At 44.1% G+C, this 18,295-nt stretch overlaps 1 protein-coding gene across 4 annotated transcripts in view; it reads left to right on the forward strand.

Annotated features, from left to right (window-relative positions):
* dnaaf11 (dynein axonemal assembly factor 11) overlaps positions 1-18,295 on the forward strand; it is a 96,435-nt gene that overhangs the window by 40,959 nt on the left and 37,181 nt on the right. For 2 of the 4 annotated variants that reach the window (XM_029703937.1, XM_029703936.1), the window contains exons 8-11: positions 862-927; positions 1,033-1,102; positions 4,117-4,212; positions 11,531-11,610. In XM_029703937.1, coding sequence (XP_029559797.1) covers positions 862-927; positions 1,033-1,102; positions 4,117-4,212; positions 11,531-11,610 — 312 coding nt within the window. Of the gene's footprint in view, positions 1-861; positions 928-1,032; positions 1,103-4,116; positions 4,213-8,621; positions 8,841-11,530; positions 11,611-18,295 lie in introns of those variants that run through there. The other 2 variants (XM_029703938.1, XM_029703939.1) reach the window with 2 other exon arrangements.

The following is an 18,295-nucleotide window of genomic DNA, read 5'->3' on the forward strand; positions in this document are numbered from 1 at the left end:
ACAACAGTGGTGTGCAGAACGGCATCTCGGAACACACAACTCCTCAGTCCTTGTCACAGATGGGCTATTGCCGCAAACAACCACACCGGTTCCTCTCCTATCAGCTAAAACCCCCTTCCTACCTGATGTCAATGGTACAGGCTGGTGGCGGTGTAATGGTATAGGGAAAGTTTTCCTGCAACACCAATTGAGCAACGTTTCCATGCCCCAAAGAATTCAGGCTGTTCTGGAGGCAAAGGGGGGCCCAACCCAGTACTAGATGGGTGTACCTAATAAACTGGCCACTGAGTGTATGTCTCTGGTCTTAACACTTAATCACAATCTGTGTGGGTGCACCTACACCTGGCATCTTTAACATTTTGGAAGGGGAGGGGTTTATTTGACGCATAGACTTGGAGGCATTCAGAGGGGAAGGTTTGTGGACTTTGGTCTGCTGCCAAAGAGGATCCGCCTTGGTTCCGCCACTCACACTAGGCCAAACATCTCAACCTCTCCCCCTAAAACCAAATTGAAAGCTGCTCTGAGACCAGCACTCAGGCGAGATTTGGTTTTGGGTTGCTGAGATAAGGATATACCAAGTTATTCAAGATTTGTAAATGTTTCCTTACTGGACCAGAGTGCTCTGGAGTTTGTATATGTACTTGAGTTGACCTGAGTCTTCATGATGAGTGATATGAGTTCCACACTAATGGGTCAGTAGCATGTACAGTAACACTTGGTCTAAGCATTGAGACCAATGCAGATCAGATAACATGGTGTAGTGGCATTTGTTTCAAAGAGATGTTTGTGACTTGGCCCACACAAGAGTCACTTTGGTAAGTTATACATCAATGGTCTATCTAATAACAATATGATCCGTAGGCTGGATTTCAATCTCACAGAAGATGGGGACAATAACACCATTGTCTTGGATCTGGAAGTCTACAGGTTGGTATAATTGTTTAAAACAAAACATGAACATTTCTCATGTCCAAATAGACTTACCTTATATACAGTATCCCCGTGTCAAAATGGAATTCCTTTTGTATGCAGGCATATGGACACTTCCCTGATGGATGTTGATGTTCAACCAACGTACGCCCGAGTGACTGTCAAAGGAAAGGTACTCCCTCACATGTTGGATATTGTATGTTGCAAAGTCTGAGTTGTAATCAGCTAGCTAACTTCTGTTTATCATGAAGATATGTTTTTAGGAGAACGGAATTCTGCTGTCCTTTCATATTTCATTGTTGTACAGGCGTAAGGCACACTCACATGACTCGTGCAAGAACGACTTTGTGCAGGGCCAGCCATTGTATTTCAACGGAGTGAGAGCGAACCCAGCAAGCACTGTGGCTTGCATAAATCAAGTGAAAGGGCCTATAGAAAGGATTTGAGATGGGGAGACAGTTGAGAGGGATGAATGGTGAAGAGGTGAACTGGGGGATTGAACATTGGTCTCCACGAGCAATATGTGTCCTGAAGGTGGCAGCACTACTGCTAGACCGACCTGTGGCCCATCTAACATGACTATTGATACACTTTTCAAATGCCAAATTTAGGTCACAGATAAGGATTTAGTATCGTAGTTCAATTGACCTTACTTTCTAAAATGCTCCTTTCTTCCTCACCAATCTGTGTATGTCAAGGCTATTCCTCTTTTATTTTCTTTGCTGCTATAACATAGGCTGTTGTTCTTCAGTTGCCGTTCCACAGACTCTGTGTTGCTTAGCGCATCGTCATGTCATATGTTTACATATTAGCGGGAGCACGCGGAAATATGCAGGGAAGAATTCGCACTTTTTACAAAGAGTGTTGATGGGCGCCTACGATTCCAACAGCTAGTCCTCCTACACGCTGCATTGGGTAACAGTGGGAAGTCGCCAGGCAGACTGCAGGCAGCCGTTCCAGTGCTGCGATTACACTCTGAGTTATGGCAGCCTGGCAGTATTTTTCGCAGGCGGTACATTTGTGAGATGCAACAGGCTTTTTTTTCCTCACTCTTTTAGTTTTAGAAGTGTCAAAACAAGTCTGAAATCCCTCCAGTGTCATTCTGGTCTCTCATTACCTCATGCTTGTACAACACAATCACACTAAATCACAAATGCGTGATTAGTTAATTCAGCAAAATGTAATTCATCAAAATGTTAAACATGCCACTAAAATGATGATGAAAGGAACTGCAATCAATGCATTCAGAAGATATTGGATCTCCAAACATTTGTTAAACTACGGTCGGTAGGGTCATTCCACTCAAAAACCTTTGATTTAATCTAATTAATATTCTATCAGAAAGAGCAGATGTTTTACTTCATAATACATGTTTTGTGCAACAATTGGTAATTGAATGCAAGCATCACAAAAAATTTGAAATTGTTAAACATTTCTAGCCTGTCTATTTATTTATGGGTAACAGGGTTGACATGTTATGCTTGACAGTTTTTCACCATAAAATGTCCAAAAAGAGTAGAACCAGCTCACCTGCTTTTACTCTATGATTTAACTATTAGATGTTAAATGTTTCTTTCAAATTTGAATGTTTTTATTTTTACAATTTAATAGTTTCACCATATTAATAACGAGAGTTCAGTTCATGTAACAGGGTTGACCCTAAAATGAGGGACAGATGTAAATGAATCACATTAAATAAATAGTAATCTTCAGAAATAAATTGATCAATGCAACAAAATAACTAGGGCTTTACAATGATGGTGAAACTTGGAAATATGTTGGGATTAAGTGGGTTGAAATCTTCCTAGAAGTCAGAGGGTGCACGGACGGACGTGTCAAAATGCTGAATTTGGCACTTTATCAAGCCTTTATTCGTATAAAAAATCGGATTTATTGAATTGTCCATGAAGTCTCTATATTAAAGGGCACTTTATTTAATATAACAGGCTTTTAATATTCAATATTGGTGTACAATTTCTACTTAAAATATCAAAGGGACGCAAAAGGCACTCATTTTGTATGACCCAGTATCTGATAGTCTCTGTTAGAGCACTGCAAACTTTTAAAGGTGCAGTGAGGTCTTAAAGATTCTGATTGTAAACAAATGGGTCGGTTTTGGCAAATGTAAATGCCACTGAGTTATTTGAATATTGTGGTAACCGCCACCAAAACAGCCACAGTGTAACTCAGTGGCAGTTACATTTGCCACAAACTACCCTCCTTTTTACATTTTACGTGCCTCACTGTGGGCGGAAATAGAGATTAAGTAGTGCACCTTTAAGAGGAAAGTAAGTTATGGCACCTCAGCGTGAGGTGATTTTCTGCCTATGAACTCTAAGTTTTTAGAAACATCATCCATCCAACGTTAGTTAGCGAACTGCCATTTTTGCCATCCATCAGACTGACATCTAATTTCCATAAGGGGGAGTAGTGTGCCATCACAAGGAGTGAATGTTTATCTTTGTGTCTGGTCATGGTCATAATTCCTTACAGCACATTCGGAGAGGTGCAGTCAGGCAATCTCACGCAACCAGGCCAGAGTGAACTTTAAGCCTGATTAAACAGCTGTTTGGGGATCAATAAATTCCGGGACTGTAATTTTGTTTTTGTTAGATTTCTTTTAATCTTGGAGGATACAAATGAGGATGATGAAATGTTGGCAGTTTTCCTGAGTTTGGGGTTCTTGCTCTCCAGCTCAGGTGCATTTCAAGCTGTTAGCCTATTTATGAATCAATGTTTTATGCTAAGTGTTGTTGGTCTGATTGGACCCCAGGTGATTTATCCGACGATACATCACATCACGGAATGACGGAGGCCTTTAAAATCCGTTATTAAAATTAACTAATTTAAGGATCGGAGGAAATGTATCTGAAGAGTCATTCGGGGTGGTTATATCAAGTCCACTTTACAGTTTGACGACCTGTTACACTCTGAGAGTTACAGGGACTCTAGTTTTAAGTTTTAAGTTTTTTTTCTATTTGGTCTAGTTTTGGTGGAATTAGGAGTGATTGATGAATTCAAGTGTTGCACAGTGAGATATTCAGCAAACTTTTCCAACTCTTCCCGTAACTCTATCTATAAAAAGCCCAAATAATGATTAAAGTCATTTGACATACTGTAACTTTGTCGGTGTAGGAACAGGGCATTAATCTTAGTAATTAAACTTGTGAATAATTTACACCACAGATTTTTCAGCTGGTGCTGCCCGCAGAAGTGAGGCCTGACAGCTCGACAGCGAAGAGGTCCCAAATCACCGGCCACTTGGTCCTCACAATGCCAAGGGTATGTAGTCAAACCTATCCTGGTCCTCACAATGCCATTGGTATGTAGTAAAACCTATCCTGGTCCTCACAAAGCTAAAGGTATGTAGTAAAACCTATCCTGGTCCTCACAAAGCTAAAGGTATGTACAGTAGGGTGCTGTCTTTTGGATGGGACATTAAATGGGTGTCCTGACTCTGTGGTCACTAAAGATCCCATGTCACTCATTGTAAGAGTAGGGGTGTTAACCCCAGTGTCCTGCCTAATTCCCAATCTGGTCTTCATACCATCATGGCCACCTAATCATCCCCAGTTTACAATTGGCTCATTCCTTCCCCCTCCTCTCCCCTGTAACTATTCCCCAGATCGTTGCTGTAAATGAGAATGTGTTCTCAGTCAATTTACCTGGTAAAATAAGGGTCAAAAATAAATAAATAAATGTAGTCACACTTATCCTGGTCCTCTCAATGCCAAAGGTATGTAGTCACCTATCCTGGTCCTCTCAATGCCAAAGGTATGTAGTCACCTATCCTGTTACTCACAATGCCTAAAGTATGTAGTCAAACTTATTCTGGTCCTCACAATGCCAAAGGTATGTAGTCACCTATCCTGGTCCTCACAATGCCAAAGGTATGTAGTCACCTATCCTGGTCCTCTCAATGCCAAAGGTATGTAGTCACCTATCCTGTTACTCACAATGCCTAAAGTATGTAGTCAAACTTATTCTGGTCCTCACAATGCCAAAGGTATGTAGTCACCTATCCTGGTCCTCACAATGCCAAAGGTATGTAGTCACCTATCCTGGTCCTCTCAATGCCAAAGGTATGTAGTCACCTATCCTGTTACTCACAATGCCTAAAGTATGTAGTCAAACTTATTCTGGTCCTCACAATGCCAAAGGTATGTAGTCACCTATCCTGGTTCTCACAATGCCTAAAGTATGTAGTCAAACTTATTCTGGTCCTCACAATGCCTAAAGTATGTTCTGTATTCCTCGTATCAGTGCATGATACTATAATATATTTAAGAGATACAGTATACCGATGACGTAATCTCTTTGGAAACAGCATGTCATTGTGTATTATTAACCCAGCATTTTAATCACTTACACCTAAAATGTGAAGTGGCATTGACCTCAATTTGAACCCAATGCATCCACATGGAGACTTTTAAATTCCTTAGGTACATTTACTTCAATTCGTGGAGACTTTTAAATCCCTTATACAGTTACTTAAATTCATGTTTGATGCATGAATATGTGCAGGAGTTAAATGAGAGTGCATGTTGATACAAAGATAGATACCCTTCACTGATAGACGTGTGTCGTGGTTAGTTTGAAACATACACCAGCGTCCGGATACATTTTAGTGAATGAGACCGTTTTCCAACTATCATGTACAGTGCATTTGGAAAGTATTCAGACCCCTTGACTTTTTCCACAGCCTTATTCTAAAGTGGATTACATAATTGTTTTCCCCTTATAATGACAAAGCGAAAAACTGGTTTTTAGATTTTTTTGCAAATGTATTACAAATAAAAAAACAGATACCTTATTTACATAAGTATTCAGACCCTTTGCTATGAGACTCGAAATTGAGCTCAGGTGCATCCCTGTTTCCATTGATCATCCTTGAGATGTTTCTACAATTTGATTTGAGTCCACCTGTGGTAAATTCAATTGATTGGACATGATTTGGAGAGGAACATACCTGTCTCTAAATAAGGTCCCAAAGTTAACAGTGCATGTCAGAACAAAAACCAAGCCATGAGGTCTAAGGAATTGTTTGTAGAGTTCCGAGACAGGATTGTGTGGAGGCAAAGATCTAGGGAAGGGTACCAAAACATTTCTGCAGCATTGAAGGTCCCCAAGAACACATTCTTAAATAGAAGAAGTTTGGAACCAACAAGACTCTTACTAGTTGAGCAATTCGGGGAAAATGGCCTTAGTCAGGGAGATGACCAAGAACCCGATGGGCACTCTGACAGAGCTCCAGAGTTTCTCTGTGGAGATGGGAGAACCTTCATAAAGGACAACCATCTCTGCAGCACTCCACCAATCAGGCCTTTATGGTAGGGTGGAGAGACGGAAGCCACTCCCCAGTAAAATGCACATGACAGCCGCTCTTAGAGTTTGCCAAAACGCACCTAAAGGACTATCAAACCATGAGAAACAAGATTCTCTTGTCTGATAAAACCAAGATTGAACTCTTTGTCCTTGAATGCTAAGCGTCATGTCTGGAGAAAACCTAGCACCATCCCTACGGTGAAGCATGGTGGTGGCAGCATCATGCTTTAGGGATGTTTTTCAGCGGCAGGGACTGGGAGACTCGTCAGGATCGAAAGATGAACAGAGCAAAGTACTGAGAGATCCTTGATGAAAAACTGCTCCAGATCTCTCAGGAGCTCAGACTGGGTCGAAGGTCCATCTTCCAACAGGACAACGACCATAAGCACACAGCCAAGGCAACACAGGAGTGGCTTCGGGACAAGTCACTGAATGTCCTTGAGTGGCCCAACCAGAGCTCGGACTTGAACCCGATCGAACATATCTGGAGAGACCTCAAAATATCTGCGCAGCAACGCTCCACGTCCAACCTGACAGACCTTGAGAGGATCTGCAGAGGAGAATGGGAGAAACTCCCCCAATACAGGTGTGCGAGGCTTGCAGCATCATTCCCAAGAAGACTCGAGGCTGTAATCGATGCCAAAGGTGATTCAATAAAGTACTGAGTAAAGGGTCTGAATACTTATGTAAATGTGATATTTCAGTTTTTTTTTTTTTGCAAGAAAACAACTGTTTTTGCTTTGTCATTATTGGGTATTGTGTGTAGATTGATGAGGGGTAAAAAACTATTTTATCAATTTTAGAATAAGGCTGTAATGTAACAAAATGTGGATAAGGTCAAAGGGTTTGAATACTTTCCGAATGCACTGTACATCTAGCTGGTGTTTCTTTGCATCGGCAGAACAGAAGAGGTAGTGTGTGTCTTTCTTGACAACAGCTTGTCACAACACAACTGATTGTCTCAAATGCATTATCAAGGAAAGAAATTCTTCAAATTAACATTTAACAAGGCACACCTGTTAATTGAAATGCCAAGAGTGTGCAAAGCTGTCAAGGCAAAGGGTGGCTAATTTGAAGAATTTCAAATGTATTTTGATTTGTTTTACAATTTTTTGGTTACTATATGATTCCATATGTGTTATTTCATTGTAACGGGCGTCGTAAGGATTAGACCAAAGTGCAGCGGGAACGTGTATACTCATCTTCTTTATTAATATTGAAAGAAGGAAAAAGCAAAATAAACACGTATACAAAACAACAAACGACACTAAACAGTCCTGTCAGGTGCACAGACACAAAACAGGAGACAACTACCCACAAATCCCATAGAAAAAACACCCCTCTTAAATAAGACCTTCAATTAGAAGCAACGAGGAGCAGCTGCTTCCAATTGAAGGTCAACCCCATTAACTAAACATAGACATAGAAAGACTAGAACTAACATAGAAATAAACTAACAAGAACATAGCCCAAAAACCCCAGAATACTCTAAACAAACACCCCTCTTACATAATAACATAACCCAACAAACCCCGAACCACATAAAACAAACACCCCCTGCCACGTCCTGACCAAACTATAATAACAAATAACCCCTTTACTGGTCAGAACGTGACATTCATAGTGTTGATGTCTTCACTATTATTCTACAATGTAGAAAATAATAAAAAATAAAGAAAAACCCTTGAATGAGTAGGTGTGTCCAAACTTTTAACTGGTGCTGTCCATATTCCAACCAGAAGCCGTGTATTACAGGCAACATCCGCGCTGAGCTAAAGGCTAGAACTGCCACTTTCAAGGAGTGGACACTAATCCGGAAGTTTATAAGAAATCCTGACACAAATCATTGTCGCCATTTTTTCAGATTTTAGACTGTGGCGATATAATTTATGATTGCAGCTGCCATTGTATTGAAGCCACAGGATGCTGTATATCATATTGCATTATGCTTCATTACGGGTGATGGGTTCAGCAGACATCACTGTACTCTGTATGATTAAGAAGACTGTCCCTCTTTGAAGTCTCGCAGATCGATGCATTGCATTCTTTTTTGTCTAAAGCCCTCTTGTGTAAACTACCAACGTACCTCACTTCTCTGGTAGCAATCAGACACAATCTCAGTTAAATCTAGAGATCCTTTTGATCTCGACAGAGTTGGGTAAATCTGCCTTTAGCTGTTTAGCACTTTGCTTGTGGAATTGTCCACAGAATTCACTGAAATTGAATGAATTGGTGCATCTGAAGCAGTTCAGACAGCTATATGAGTACCTTTTTAAGGAAGTAAAAAAAAAAAAAATGATTCTATGGTTGATCTTATGTTTTTTTTACCCCTTTTTCTCCCCAATTTCGTGATATCCAATTGGTAGTTACAGTCTTGTCCCATCACTGCAACTCCCGGACGGACTCGGGATAAACGAAGGTCAAATGCCATGCTTCCTCCGAAACACGAACCCTGAAGCCAACCGCACCAATGTGTCGGTGGAAGCACCGTAGAAAGAAGAGAACATGCATTGTAAATAGACTTAAGGTCTTTGAAAAGCACTGACCTTTTTCAGTAAAAACAACTTGTACTGCAGTGTTGAGGTTAGGATCTTGATTAAAGGGAGTTACATCCAAATAAAGAAGGGCAGGTGTTGTTGTTGTTGTTGAGCATCTCTCCCTGTTTCTATAAATGCCATATAGTTAACTTATACAAAGCTGTAACGATTGTCGTGCAGGAAGGAAGAAGTGGACCAAGGCGCAGCTGGGAGCGAACACATGTTATTTATTACAGACTGAAATAACACGGTCAAAACAGAGCATAAACGTATCGTTACTGCTCCAACAAAAAGAGACAACAACCCACAAACATCGTGGGGGGAAAAGGAACTTAAATATGATTCCCCAATCAGAGGCAACTAGCGACAGCTGTCTCTGATTGGGAATCGACATAACCCAACATAGAAATACGCCCCAAAGCAAGGCTATACCAAAACATAGAAAATAAACTATAGAAATGCCACACCCTGACCAAAATAGAAGAGTTCACCTGGTCAGGGCGTGACAGTACCCCCCCCTCCAACGGTGCGTACTCCCGGCGCACCAACCTAAAGTCTATTAGGGGGGGGGACCCGGGTGGGCGCCTCACCCTCGGTGGAGGCTCTGGCCCCGGGCGTGTTTCTCCCCCTGCCTCCACCCTAGCCCTACCCCTCTGGCCCGGACTGGACCACGGTGAGCGGCATGCTCAGGCTCCGGAGCGGAGCCGCCGACCGGAACAGGACTGGTCACCGGTGGACCGGACACAGGCCGTGCCGGACTGTGGACACGCGCCGTGGGCCTGGTGCGGGGGACAGGGACGGGCCGGACAGGACCGGGGACACGCACCACCAACCTGGTGCGGGGAGCAGGGACGGGCCGGACTGGCCTGGGGACACGCACCACCAACCTGGTGCGGGGTGCAGGGACGGGCCGGACTGGACTGGGGACACGCACCACCGGCTTGGTGCGGGGAGCCGGGATGGGCCGGACAGGACTTTGGACACGCACCACTAACCTGGTGCGGGGAGCAGGAATGGGCCGGACAGGACTGGGGACACGCACCACTAACCTGGTGCGGGGAGCAGGGACGGGCCGGACTGGACTGGGGACACGCACCACTGGCTTGGTGCGGGGAGCAGGGACGGGCCGGACTGGACTGGGGACACGCACCACTAACCTGGTGCGGGGAGCAGGAATGGGCCGGACAGGACTGGGGACACGCACCACTGGCTTGGTGCGGCGAGCAGGGATGGGCCGGACAGGACTGTGGACACGCACCACTAACTTGGTGCGGGGAACAGGGATGGGCCGGACAGGACTGGGGACACGCACCCCTAACCTGGTGCGGGGAGCAAGGATGGGCCGGACTGGACTGTGGACGCGCACCACATTCGCCCGGCAAGGGCGAGGTGCTGGCACAGGATGTGCTGGACCGTGACCGCACACCGGCGACACAGTGCGCATAAGCGGCGCCGGATATCCTGGACCGAGGAGGCGCACTGGAGGTCTGGAGTGCACAGCTGACATCACCCGTTCTGGCTCAACGCCCACCTTAGCCTGGCAAGTGTGGAGCGCTGGCACAGAACGCACTGGGCTGTGCAGCCGTACCGGAGACGCAGTGCGCGTCCTCGGCGCAGGATACATCGGACCGAGAAGGGGCACCGGAGGCCACGAGCGCTGAGCCGGCACAACACGTCCTCGCTGAACACTCCCCCTAGCCCGGCAAATGTGGGGCGCTGGCACAGAGCGCACTGGGCTGAGCAGGCGCACTGGCGATACCGTGCGCACCTCTGCCACCCAAGGCTCTTCCTCCACGCTGTCCCTACGCAGGTCCTCCAGGACCTGCCACATCTCTGCCTCCTCCTTCGCCGTTATCCCCCACGAGAGCAGTGGTCTGGGCTCTTCCTCTGCCCTTCCGGACCACCCCATTAGCCCCCCCAAAAAAATTTCTTGGGGGTGTCTTCCGGGCCTCCTCGACCGCCGCCTGCGACTCCTTCCACCGGCTGGCATCACCTCCTCGACCTGGGAATCCTTCCGCCAGGGTCCTTTCCCCGACATGATCTCCTCCCAGGTCCAGAACTCCTTCCCCTCGCGAGCCCATCTCTCGCGCTCCTTATCCTCCCGCTGCTTGGTCCTGGTTCGGTGGGTTGTTCTGTAACGATTGTCGTGCAGGAAGGAAGAAGTGGACCAAGGCGCAGCTGGGAGCGAACACATGTTATTTATTACAGACTGAAATAACACGGTCAAAACAGAGCATAAACGTATCGTTACTGCTCCAACAAAAAGGGACAACAACCCACCGAACCTCGTGGGGGAAAAAGGAACTTAAATATGATTCCCCAATCAGAGGCAACTAGCGACAGCTGTCTCTGATTGGGAATCGACATAACCCAACATAGAAATACGCCCCAAAGCAAGACTATACCAAAACATAGAAAATAAACTATAGAAATGCCACACCCTGACCAAAATAGAAGAGTTCACCTGGTCAGGGCGTGACAAAGCGATACAAAGCTAGAGGAAAGATCACAATGTAGTCTTTCACCAGTATCAATGGAATTAGCAAAGGATCTTCTGCAAATAAGAGTATCCCAAAGATCATCTTTAGCACTAAAATAATTTTAAGTCCATTGGTAAGCAATGGCCTTAACGCTGAAGAGGGTCTTAATGTTTTTGGGAAACTCTGCCCTTATTTGCAGAAGTCAACCATGAATTCTGCATCTATGATATGTTCTGATGGAAATACATATTTTTGTAGGCTCAGGGTGAAATCAAAATGACAACACCTCGTCCTCCCAAAGTTTCTCAAAGCAGCCACACACCTGAAGAGAAGACAAGGTAATCACTCCCATTTATTTAGATGATCCTCCTTTGTTTTAATGCCAGATGTTACCCTTTAAAGGTGACATTATACCAGGTTAATTAATAAGTACCATTGTACAAACTTGTAACAGTGTACACTATGGTCCTGTGTAGCTCAGTTGGTAGAGCATAGGGCTTGCCACCTGCTACTGGTAGGTTGCTTTGTATAAAAGTGTCTGTTAAATGGCATATGTATTAAAACATAATTTTCTGATTAGTAAGTGTAGGTGGCTTTTTGTGTAAATACTGTATGCAAAGTGAGAGCAAAAACTCCCATAAAGGGAGGAATTTACAGGGTTAATCCATTGGATGTGAAGTCGCTGACCTTGCCAAAGCATTGACTCAAATGCCCACTACTCTGGTATAGAATAAGCACCAAACAATGCATCCAGCAACGCTATGCTAAAAGTAAGCATACTTTTCATGACTACTGTCTTCACCCCGCATTTAGAATGCACACATCTGCTAGTGTTATGGCTCTCAATCTTCCACATTGACTGTCCTAAATGGCACCCTATTCCCTTTATGGTGCACTACTTTTGACCAGAGCCCATTGGATTCTGGTCCAAAGTAGTTATATAAGGAATAAGGTGCCATAGTCCCCCTTGTTGATGCCAGCTAGCTGTATATTAAACACCCACAATGCTTCGCCTGAGCCACTGTTAAGATGAAAGTTGGGTTACGTTCCAAATGGCACCATATTCCTTATGAAGTGCAGTACTTTTTAACAGAGCCCTGGGCTCCATATTAATGAGTGCATTTCCTACAGGCACAGGTTACCTTGACATAAGGATAGGCTTTATACTTTATACACTTTATACAGAGTGGTTCGAAATTGCCCCTAAGCTCTGGTCCAAGGCCAGTTTTATTTCTCAACTCCAAAAGGGTTGAAGTTTGGATACGGGTTCGGAAAACTGACACAGGAGCTGTCCAGACCTGGGTACCAATACTATTTGAAATGTTTGAAAGTGTTTGGGCGGTGTTTGTACTTCTTGGACTTTTCTAATGGTTCCATTGTAACAGATAAGCTACATCAGAGTAGCAAAAGTCTTTGAAATGATTTAAGATAGTTGCTGGAACCGTGCTGGGTTCAAATACTATGAGAAATGCTTATCCAGGCCAGTGCAGTACAGCTTGGCTTTGCAGGGACCTGTAGTGTGAAATTCAAGTTTTTTTTTTTACAGTGAAATGCCTTTCTTGCAAGCTCTTATCCCAACAATGCAGTAATCAATAATTGAATAGAATTTTTTTTTTAAGGTAGAACAAAAAAACGAGAAATTAAAATAAGAAATGAGAAGAACACGAGAGAGTAAATAAGCATACTATATACAGGGTCAGTCAGTTCCAGTAGCATATTTACAATGTGCAGGGATGCTGGAGGGATAGAAGTAGATATGTATAAGGGTAAGGTGACTAGTCATCAGGATATATGATAAACAGAGTAGCAGCAGCGTATATGATGATTGTATGTAAGTGGGTGTGTGTAAAGTCAGTATATAAATGTATGTGCATATTATGTGCGTATCAGCAAATTATGAAGTGAGTGTTTGTGTGTGTGTTGGAGTGTCTGTGTGTGTGAGTGTGTAGGCCCCTGTGACAGTGCAAAAATAAAATAAAATGCAAAGGTCAACTCAGATAGTTTGTGTAGCCATTTGTTAGCTATTTATCAGTCTTATGGCTTGGGGATAGAAGCTGTTTAGGAGCCTGTTGGTGTCAGACTTGATGCACCAGTTCCGCGGAAGTAGAGAGAACAGTCTATGGCTTGGGTGGCTGGAGTCTTTAACGATTTTCCTGGCCTTCCTTTCACACCGCCTGGTATAGAGGTCCTGGATGGCAGGGACCTCGGCCCCAGTGATGTACTGGGCTGTCCGTACCAGCCTCTGTAGCGCCATATGATTGAGGGCGGTTCTACTGCCATACCAAGCAGTGATGCAGCCAGTTAAGATGCTCTCAATGGTACAGCTGTATAACTTTTTGAGGATTTCAGGGCCCATACCAAACCTTTTTAACCTCCTACTAATGTTACTGTCCCCACTACAACAACAAAAAATACTTAAATACATGTAATATATGGCCGACCAATGGCTTTAAAGCCTCACAATGGCCAATACATAGCATCAACAATTCAGGGTTTATATACATAATTGGTTGAAACAAAAAACGTCAAGTGTCCTTGGCTGATCTCCAGTCGACGACTAGTTTGGCTTCCTCACCTTGCCTTGAGGTGTGCTGCCTCTTTAACTGGCTAACTGCCACTTTTCCATTTTACAACTGGTTCCCCAGTCCTTGTCCTTCAGCTGGTCCCATCAGAAGCCACGGGAGTGCGGGCTAATTCTATGCGTTTAAATTAGCATTTTGTTGAATGTGTAAGTGACTTAGGCACTAACATTGCAGGGTGATAGGTGAATGAGCGCTGCTTGGCACTGAGTTATTGCCCCATTTGGACCTGATTAGATCTGACATTTAACCCACACTGAGGTTGCGGCAGCAAAGGAGGCAGTCAGCGTGAGAGGAACTGAGGGCCATGATTGTGTTGCAATAGCTTTGGTATCACTAAGCAGGGCAAGGCAAGATTCTAATTCACATTAAAGGTAATTGTCAGCAATGGAAAAGGTAGGTATGTGGGGATGTTACAGCAGTTTCCATCAAAACAAGTTTGATTGTGTATGAATTTCGAGAAAAATAGTAAATGTCTACCCAAAAATACATACTTTCAATTTAGCACTCACTGTAGTTGTTTAACCATGTCACTGCAGTCAATTACATTAATTATGATTGATTGTTTTATTTAACCAAGAAAATACCCTTAATGTTAGAAACCTCTTTTTCGAGGGGGACCTGGAAAGATGTCAACAAAAAGTACTCAGCGTGTACACGTAACACAAGAACACAATGACATTTTCTTCTATTACAGCTTTAAACTAAGACAGCGACACCCTATCCTTCAGTTTGAAGTATTTTTTTGAAGTTCGTTCCAAGACCCAGGAGCATTGTAGGAGAAGGATTATTTCCCCATTTTAGTCCTTGCCCTAGGAACTGTGAATGAGAGCACTGACTGAGAGCGGAGGGTGTAGGATTGTGATGTTGTTGCATTAGTTGGGAGCAAAGATATGTAGGGAGTAATCCAAGCACGGCCTTGTAGTCAAATATGTACCCGTGCTTAAAGGGTAGGAAGCATGAGTTTTTACTCACCAAAGTAACAACACAGTGTGGTAAATTTTTTTGTATTTGTAGTCACGGTCTGGTTACCTATTACTACAAACATCAAATAAAATGTTATTGGTCACATACACATATTTCCCAGATGTTATTGCGGATGTAGCGAAATGCTTGTGTTCCTAGCTCCAACAGTGCAATAGTATATAACAATACACACAAATCTAAAAGTAAAAGAATGGAATTAAGAAATATATAAATATTACATTGAGCAATGTCGGAGTGACATTGACTAAAATACAGTAGAATAGAATACAGTATATACATATGAGATGAGTAAAGCAGTATGTAAACATTATTAAAGTGACTAGTGTTCCATTATTAAAGTGGCCCGTGATTCCAAGTCTGTTTATAGGGCAGCAGCCTCTAGGGTGCAGGGTTGCGTACCCGGGTGGAAGCCGCCTAATGATGGCAATTTAACAGTCTGATGGCCTTGAGATACAGTAGAAGCTGTTTTTCAGTCTCTCGGTCCCAGCTTTGATGCACCTTTACTGACATTGCCTTCTGGAAGATAGTGAAGTGAACAGGCCGTGGCTCGGGTGGTTGATGTCCTTGATGATCTTTTTGGCCTTCCTGTGACATCGGGTGCTGTAGGTGTCCTGGAGGGCAGGTTGTTTGCCTCCAGTGATGCGTTGGGCAGACCAGTCTGATGGCCGGTGCAGTTGCCATACCAGGCGGTGATACAGCCCTACAGGATGCTCTCAATTGTGCATCTGTAAAAGTTTATGAGGGTTTTAGGGGCCAAGGCAAATTTCTTCAGCCTCCTGAGATTGAAGAGGCGCTGTGTAGGTGGACCGTTTCAGATCGTCAGTGATGTGTACGCCGAGGAACTTCAAGCTTTTCACCTTCTCCACTGCGGTCCCGTCGATGTGGATAGGGGCGTACTCCCTCTGCTGTTTCCTGAAGTCCACAATCAGCTCCTTTCTTTTGTTGACGTTGAGTGAGAGATTATTTTCCTGGCACCACTTTACCATGGCCCTCACCTCCTCCTTGTAGGCTGTCTCATCATTGTTGGTAATCAGGCCTACTACTGTTGTGTCGTCTGCAAAATTGATGATTGAGTTGGAGGCGTGCGTGGCTAGGCAGTCATGGGTGAACAGGGAGTACAGGAGGGGGCTGAGCACGCACCCTTGTGGGGCCCCTTTGTTGAGGATCAGCGAAGTGGAGGTGTTGTTTCCTACCTTCACCACCTGGGGGCGGACCATCAGGAAGTTCAGGACCCAGTTGCACTGGGCGGGGTTAAGACCCAGGGCCCGAGCTTAATGATGAGCTTGGAGGGTACTATGGTGTTGAATGCTGAGCTATAGTCAATGAACAGCATTCTTACATAGGTATTCCTCTTGTCCAGATGGGATAGGGCAGTGTGCAGTGCGATGGCGATTGCATCGTCTGTGGATCTATTGGGGCGGTAAGCAAATTAATGTGGGTGTCAGGTAAGGTGGAGGTGCTAGATCCTTATCTAGCCTCTCAAAGCACTTCATGATGACAGAAGTGCTACGGGGCGATAGTCATTTAGTTCAGTTACCTTTGCTTTCTTGGGTACAGGAACAATGGTGGACATCTTGAAGCAAGTGGGGACAGCAGACTGGGATAGGGAGAGATTGAATATGTTCGTAAACACTCCAGCCAGCTGGTCTGCGTATGCTCTCAGGACGTGGCAAGGGATGACGTCTGGGTCGGCAGCCATGCGAGTGCTAACACGCTTAAATGTCTTACTCACGTCGGCCACAGGGAAGGAGAGCCCACAGACCTTGGTCGCGGGCCGCGTCGGTGGCACTGTGCTATCCTCAAAACGGGCGAAGAAGGTGTTTAGCTTGTCCGGAAGCAACACGTCGGTTTCCGACGTGGCTGGCTTTCCTTTTGTAATCCGTAATTGTCTGTAGACCCTGCCACATATAGTACCGGTCAAAAGTTTTAAAACACCTACTCATTCAAGGGTTTTTCTTATTTGTTCTATTTTCTACATTGTAGAATAACAGTGAAGACATCAAAACTATGAAATAACACATATGGAATCATGTAGTAACCAAAAAAGTGTTAAACAAATCAAAAAGTATTTTATATTTGAGATTCTTCAAATAGCCACACTTTGCCTTGATGAGAGCTTTGCACACTCTTGGCATCCTCTCAACCAGCTTCATGAGGTAGTCACCTGGAATGCATTTCAAGTAACAGGTGTGCCTTAAGTGTTTGAGCCAATCGGTTATGTTGTGACAAGGTTGGGGGGGATATACAGAAGATAGCCTATTTTTTAAAAGACCAAGTCCATATTATGGCAAGAGAAACGACAGTCCATCATTACTTTAAGACCTGAAGGTCAGTCAATATGGAACATTTCAAGAACTTTGAACGTTTCTTCAAGTGCAGTCGCAGAAACCATCAAGCACTATGATGAAACTGGCTCTCATGAGGACCGCCACAGGCATGGAAGACCCAGAGTTACCTCTGCTACGGGGGATAAGTTCATTAGAGTTACCAGCCTCAGAAATTGCAGCCCAAATAAATGCTTCACATAGTTCAAGTAACAGACACATCTCAACATCAACTGTTCAGAGGAGACTGTTTAGTCAGGTCTTCATGGTCGAATTGCTGCAAAGAAACCACTACTAAAGGACACCAATAAGAAGAAGAGACTTGCTTGGGCCAAGAAACACAAGCAATGGACATCTTTGTAAATTTGTCCTTTGGTCTGGAGTCCAAATGTAACATTTTTGGTTCCAACCGCCGTGTCTTTGTGAGATGCGTTGTGGGTGAACGGATGATCTCCGCATGTGTATTTCCCACCGTAAAGAATGGAGGAAGAAGTGTTGGGGTGCTTTGCTGGTGACACTGTCTGTGATTTATTTAGAATTCCAAGGCACACTTAACCAGCACGGCTACCACAGCATTCTGCAGCGATACACCATCCCATCTGGTTTGGGCTTAGTGGGACTATCATTTCTTTTTCAACAGGACAATGACCCAACACAGCTCCAGGCTGTGTAAGGGGTATTTGACCAAGAAGGAGTGTGATGCAGTGCTGCATCAGATTACCTGGCCTCCACAATAACCCGACCTCAACCCAATTGAGATGGTTTGGGATGAGTCGGACCGCAGAGTGAAGGAAAAGCAGCCAACTAGTGCTCAGCATATGTGGGAACTCCTTCAAGACTGTTGGAAAAGAATTCCAGGTGAAGCTGGTTGAGAGAATGCCAAGAGTGTGCAAAGCTGTCATCAAGGCAAAGGGTGGCTGTTTGAAGAGTCTCAAATGGAAAATATACTTTGATTTGTTTAACACTTTTTGGTTACTACATGATTCCATGTGTTATGTCATAGTTTTTATGTATTCACTATTATTCTACAAAGTAGAACATAGTAAAAATAAAGAAAAACCCTTGAATGAGTAGGTGTTCTAAAACTTTTGACCGGTAATGTTACGTCTCTTGTCTGAGCCGTTGAAATGTGA

This window comes from Salmo trutta, chromosome 21 (genome assembly GCF_901001165.1).
Source record: "Salmo trutta chromosome 21, fSalTru1.1, whole genome shotgun sequence".
Lineage (NCBI taxonomy): Eukaryota > Metazoa > Chordata > Actinopteri > Salmoniformes > Salmonidae > Salmo > Salmo trutta.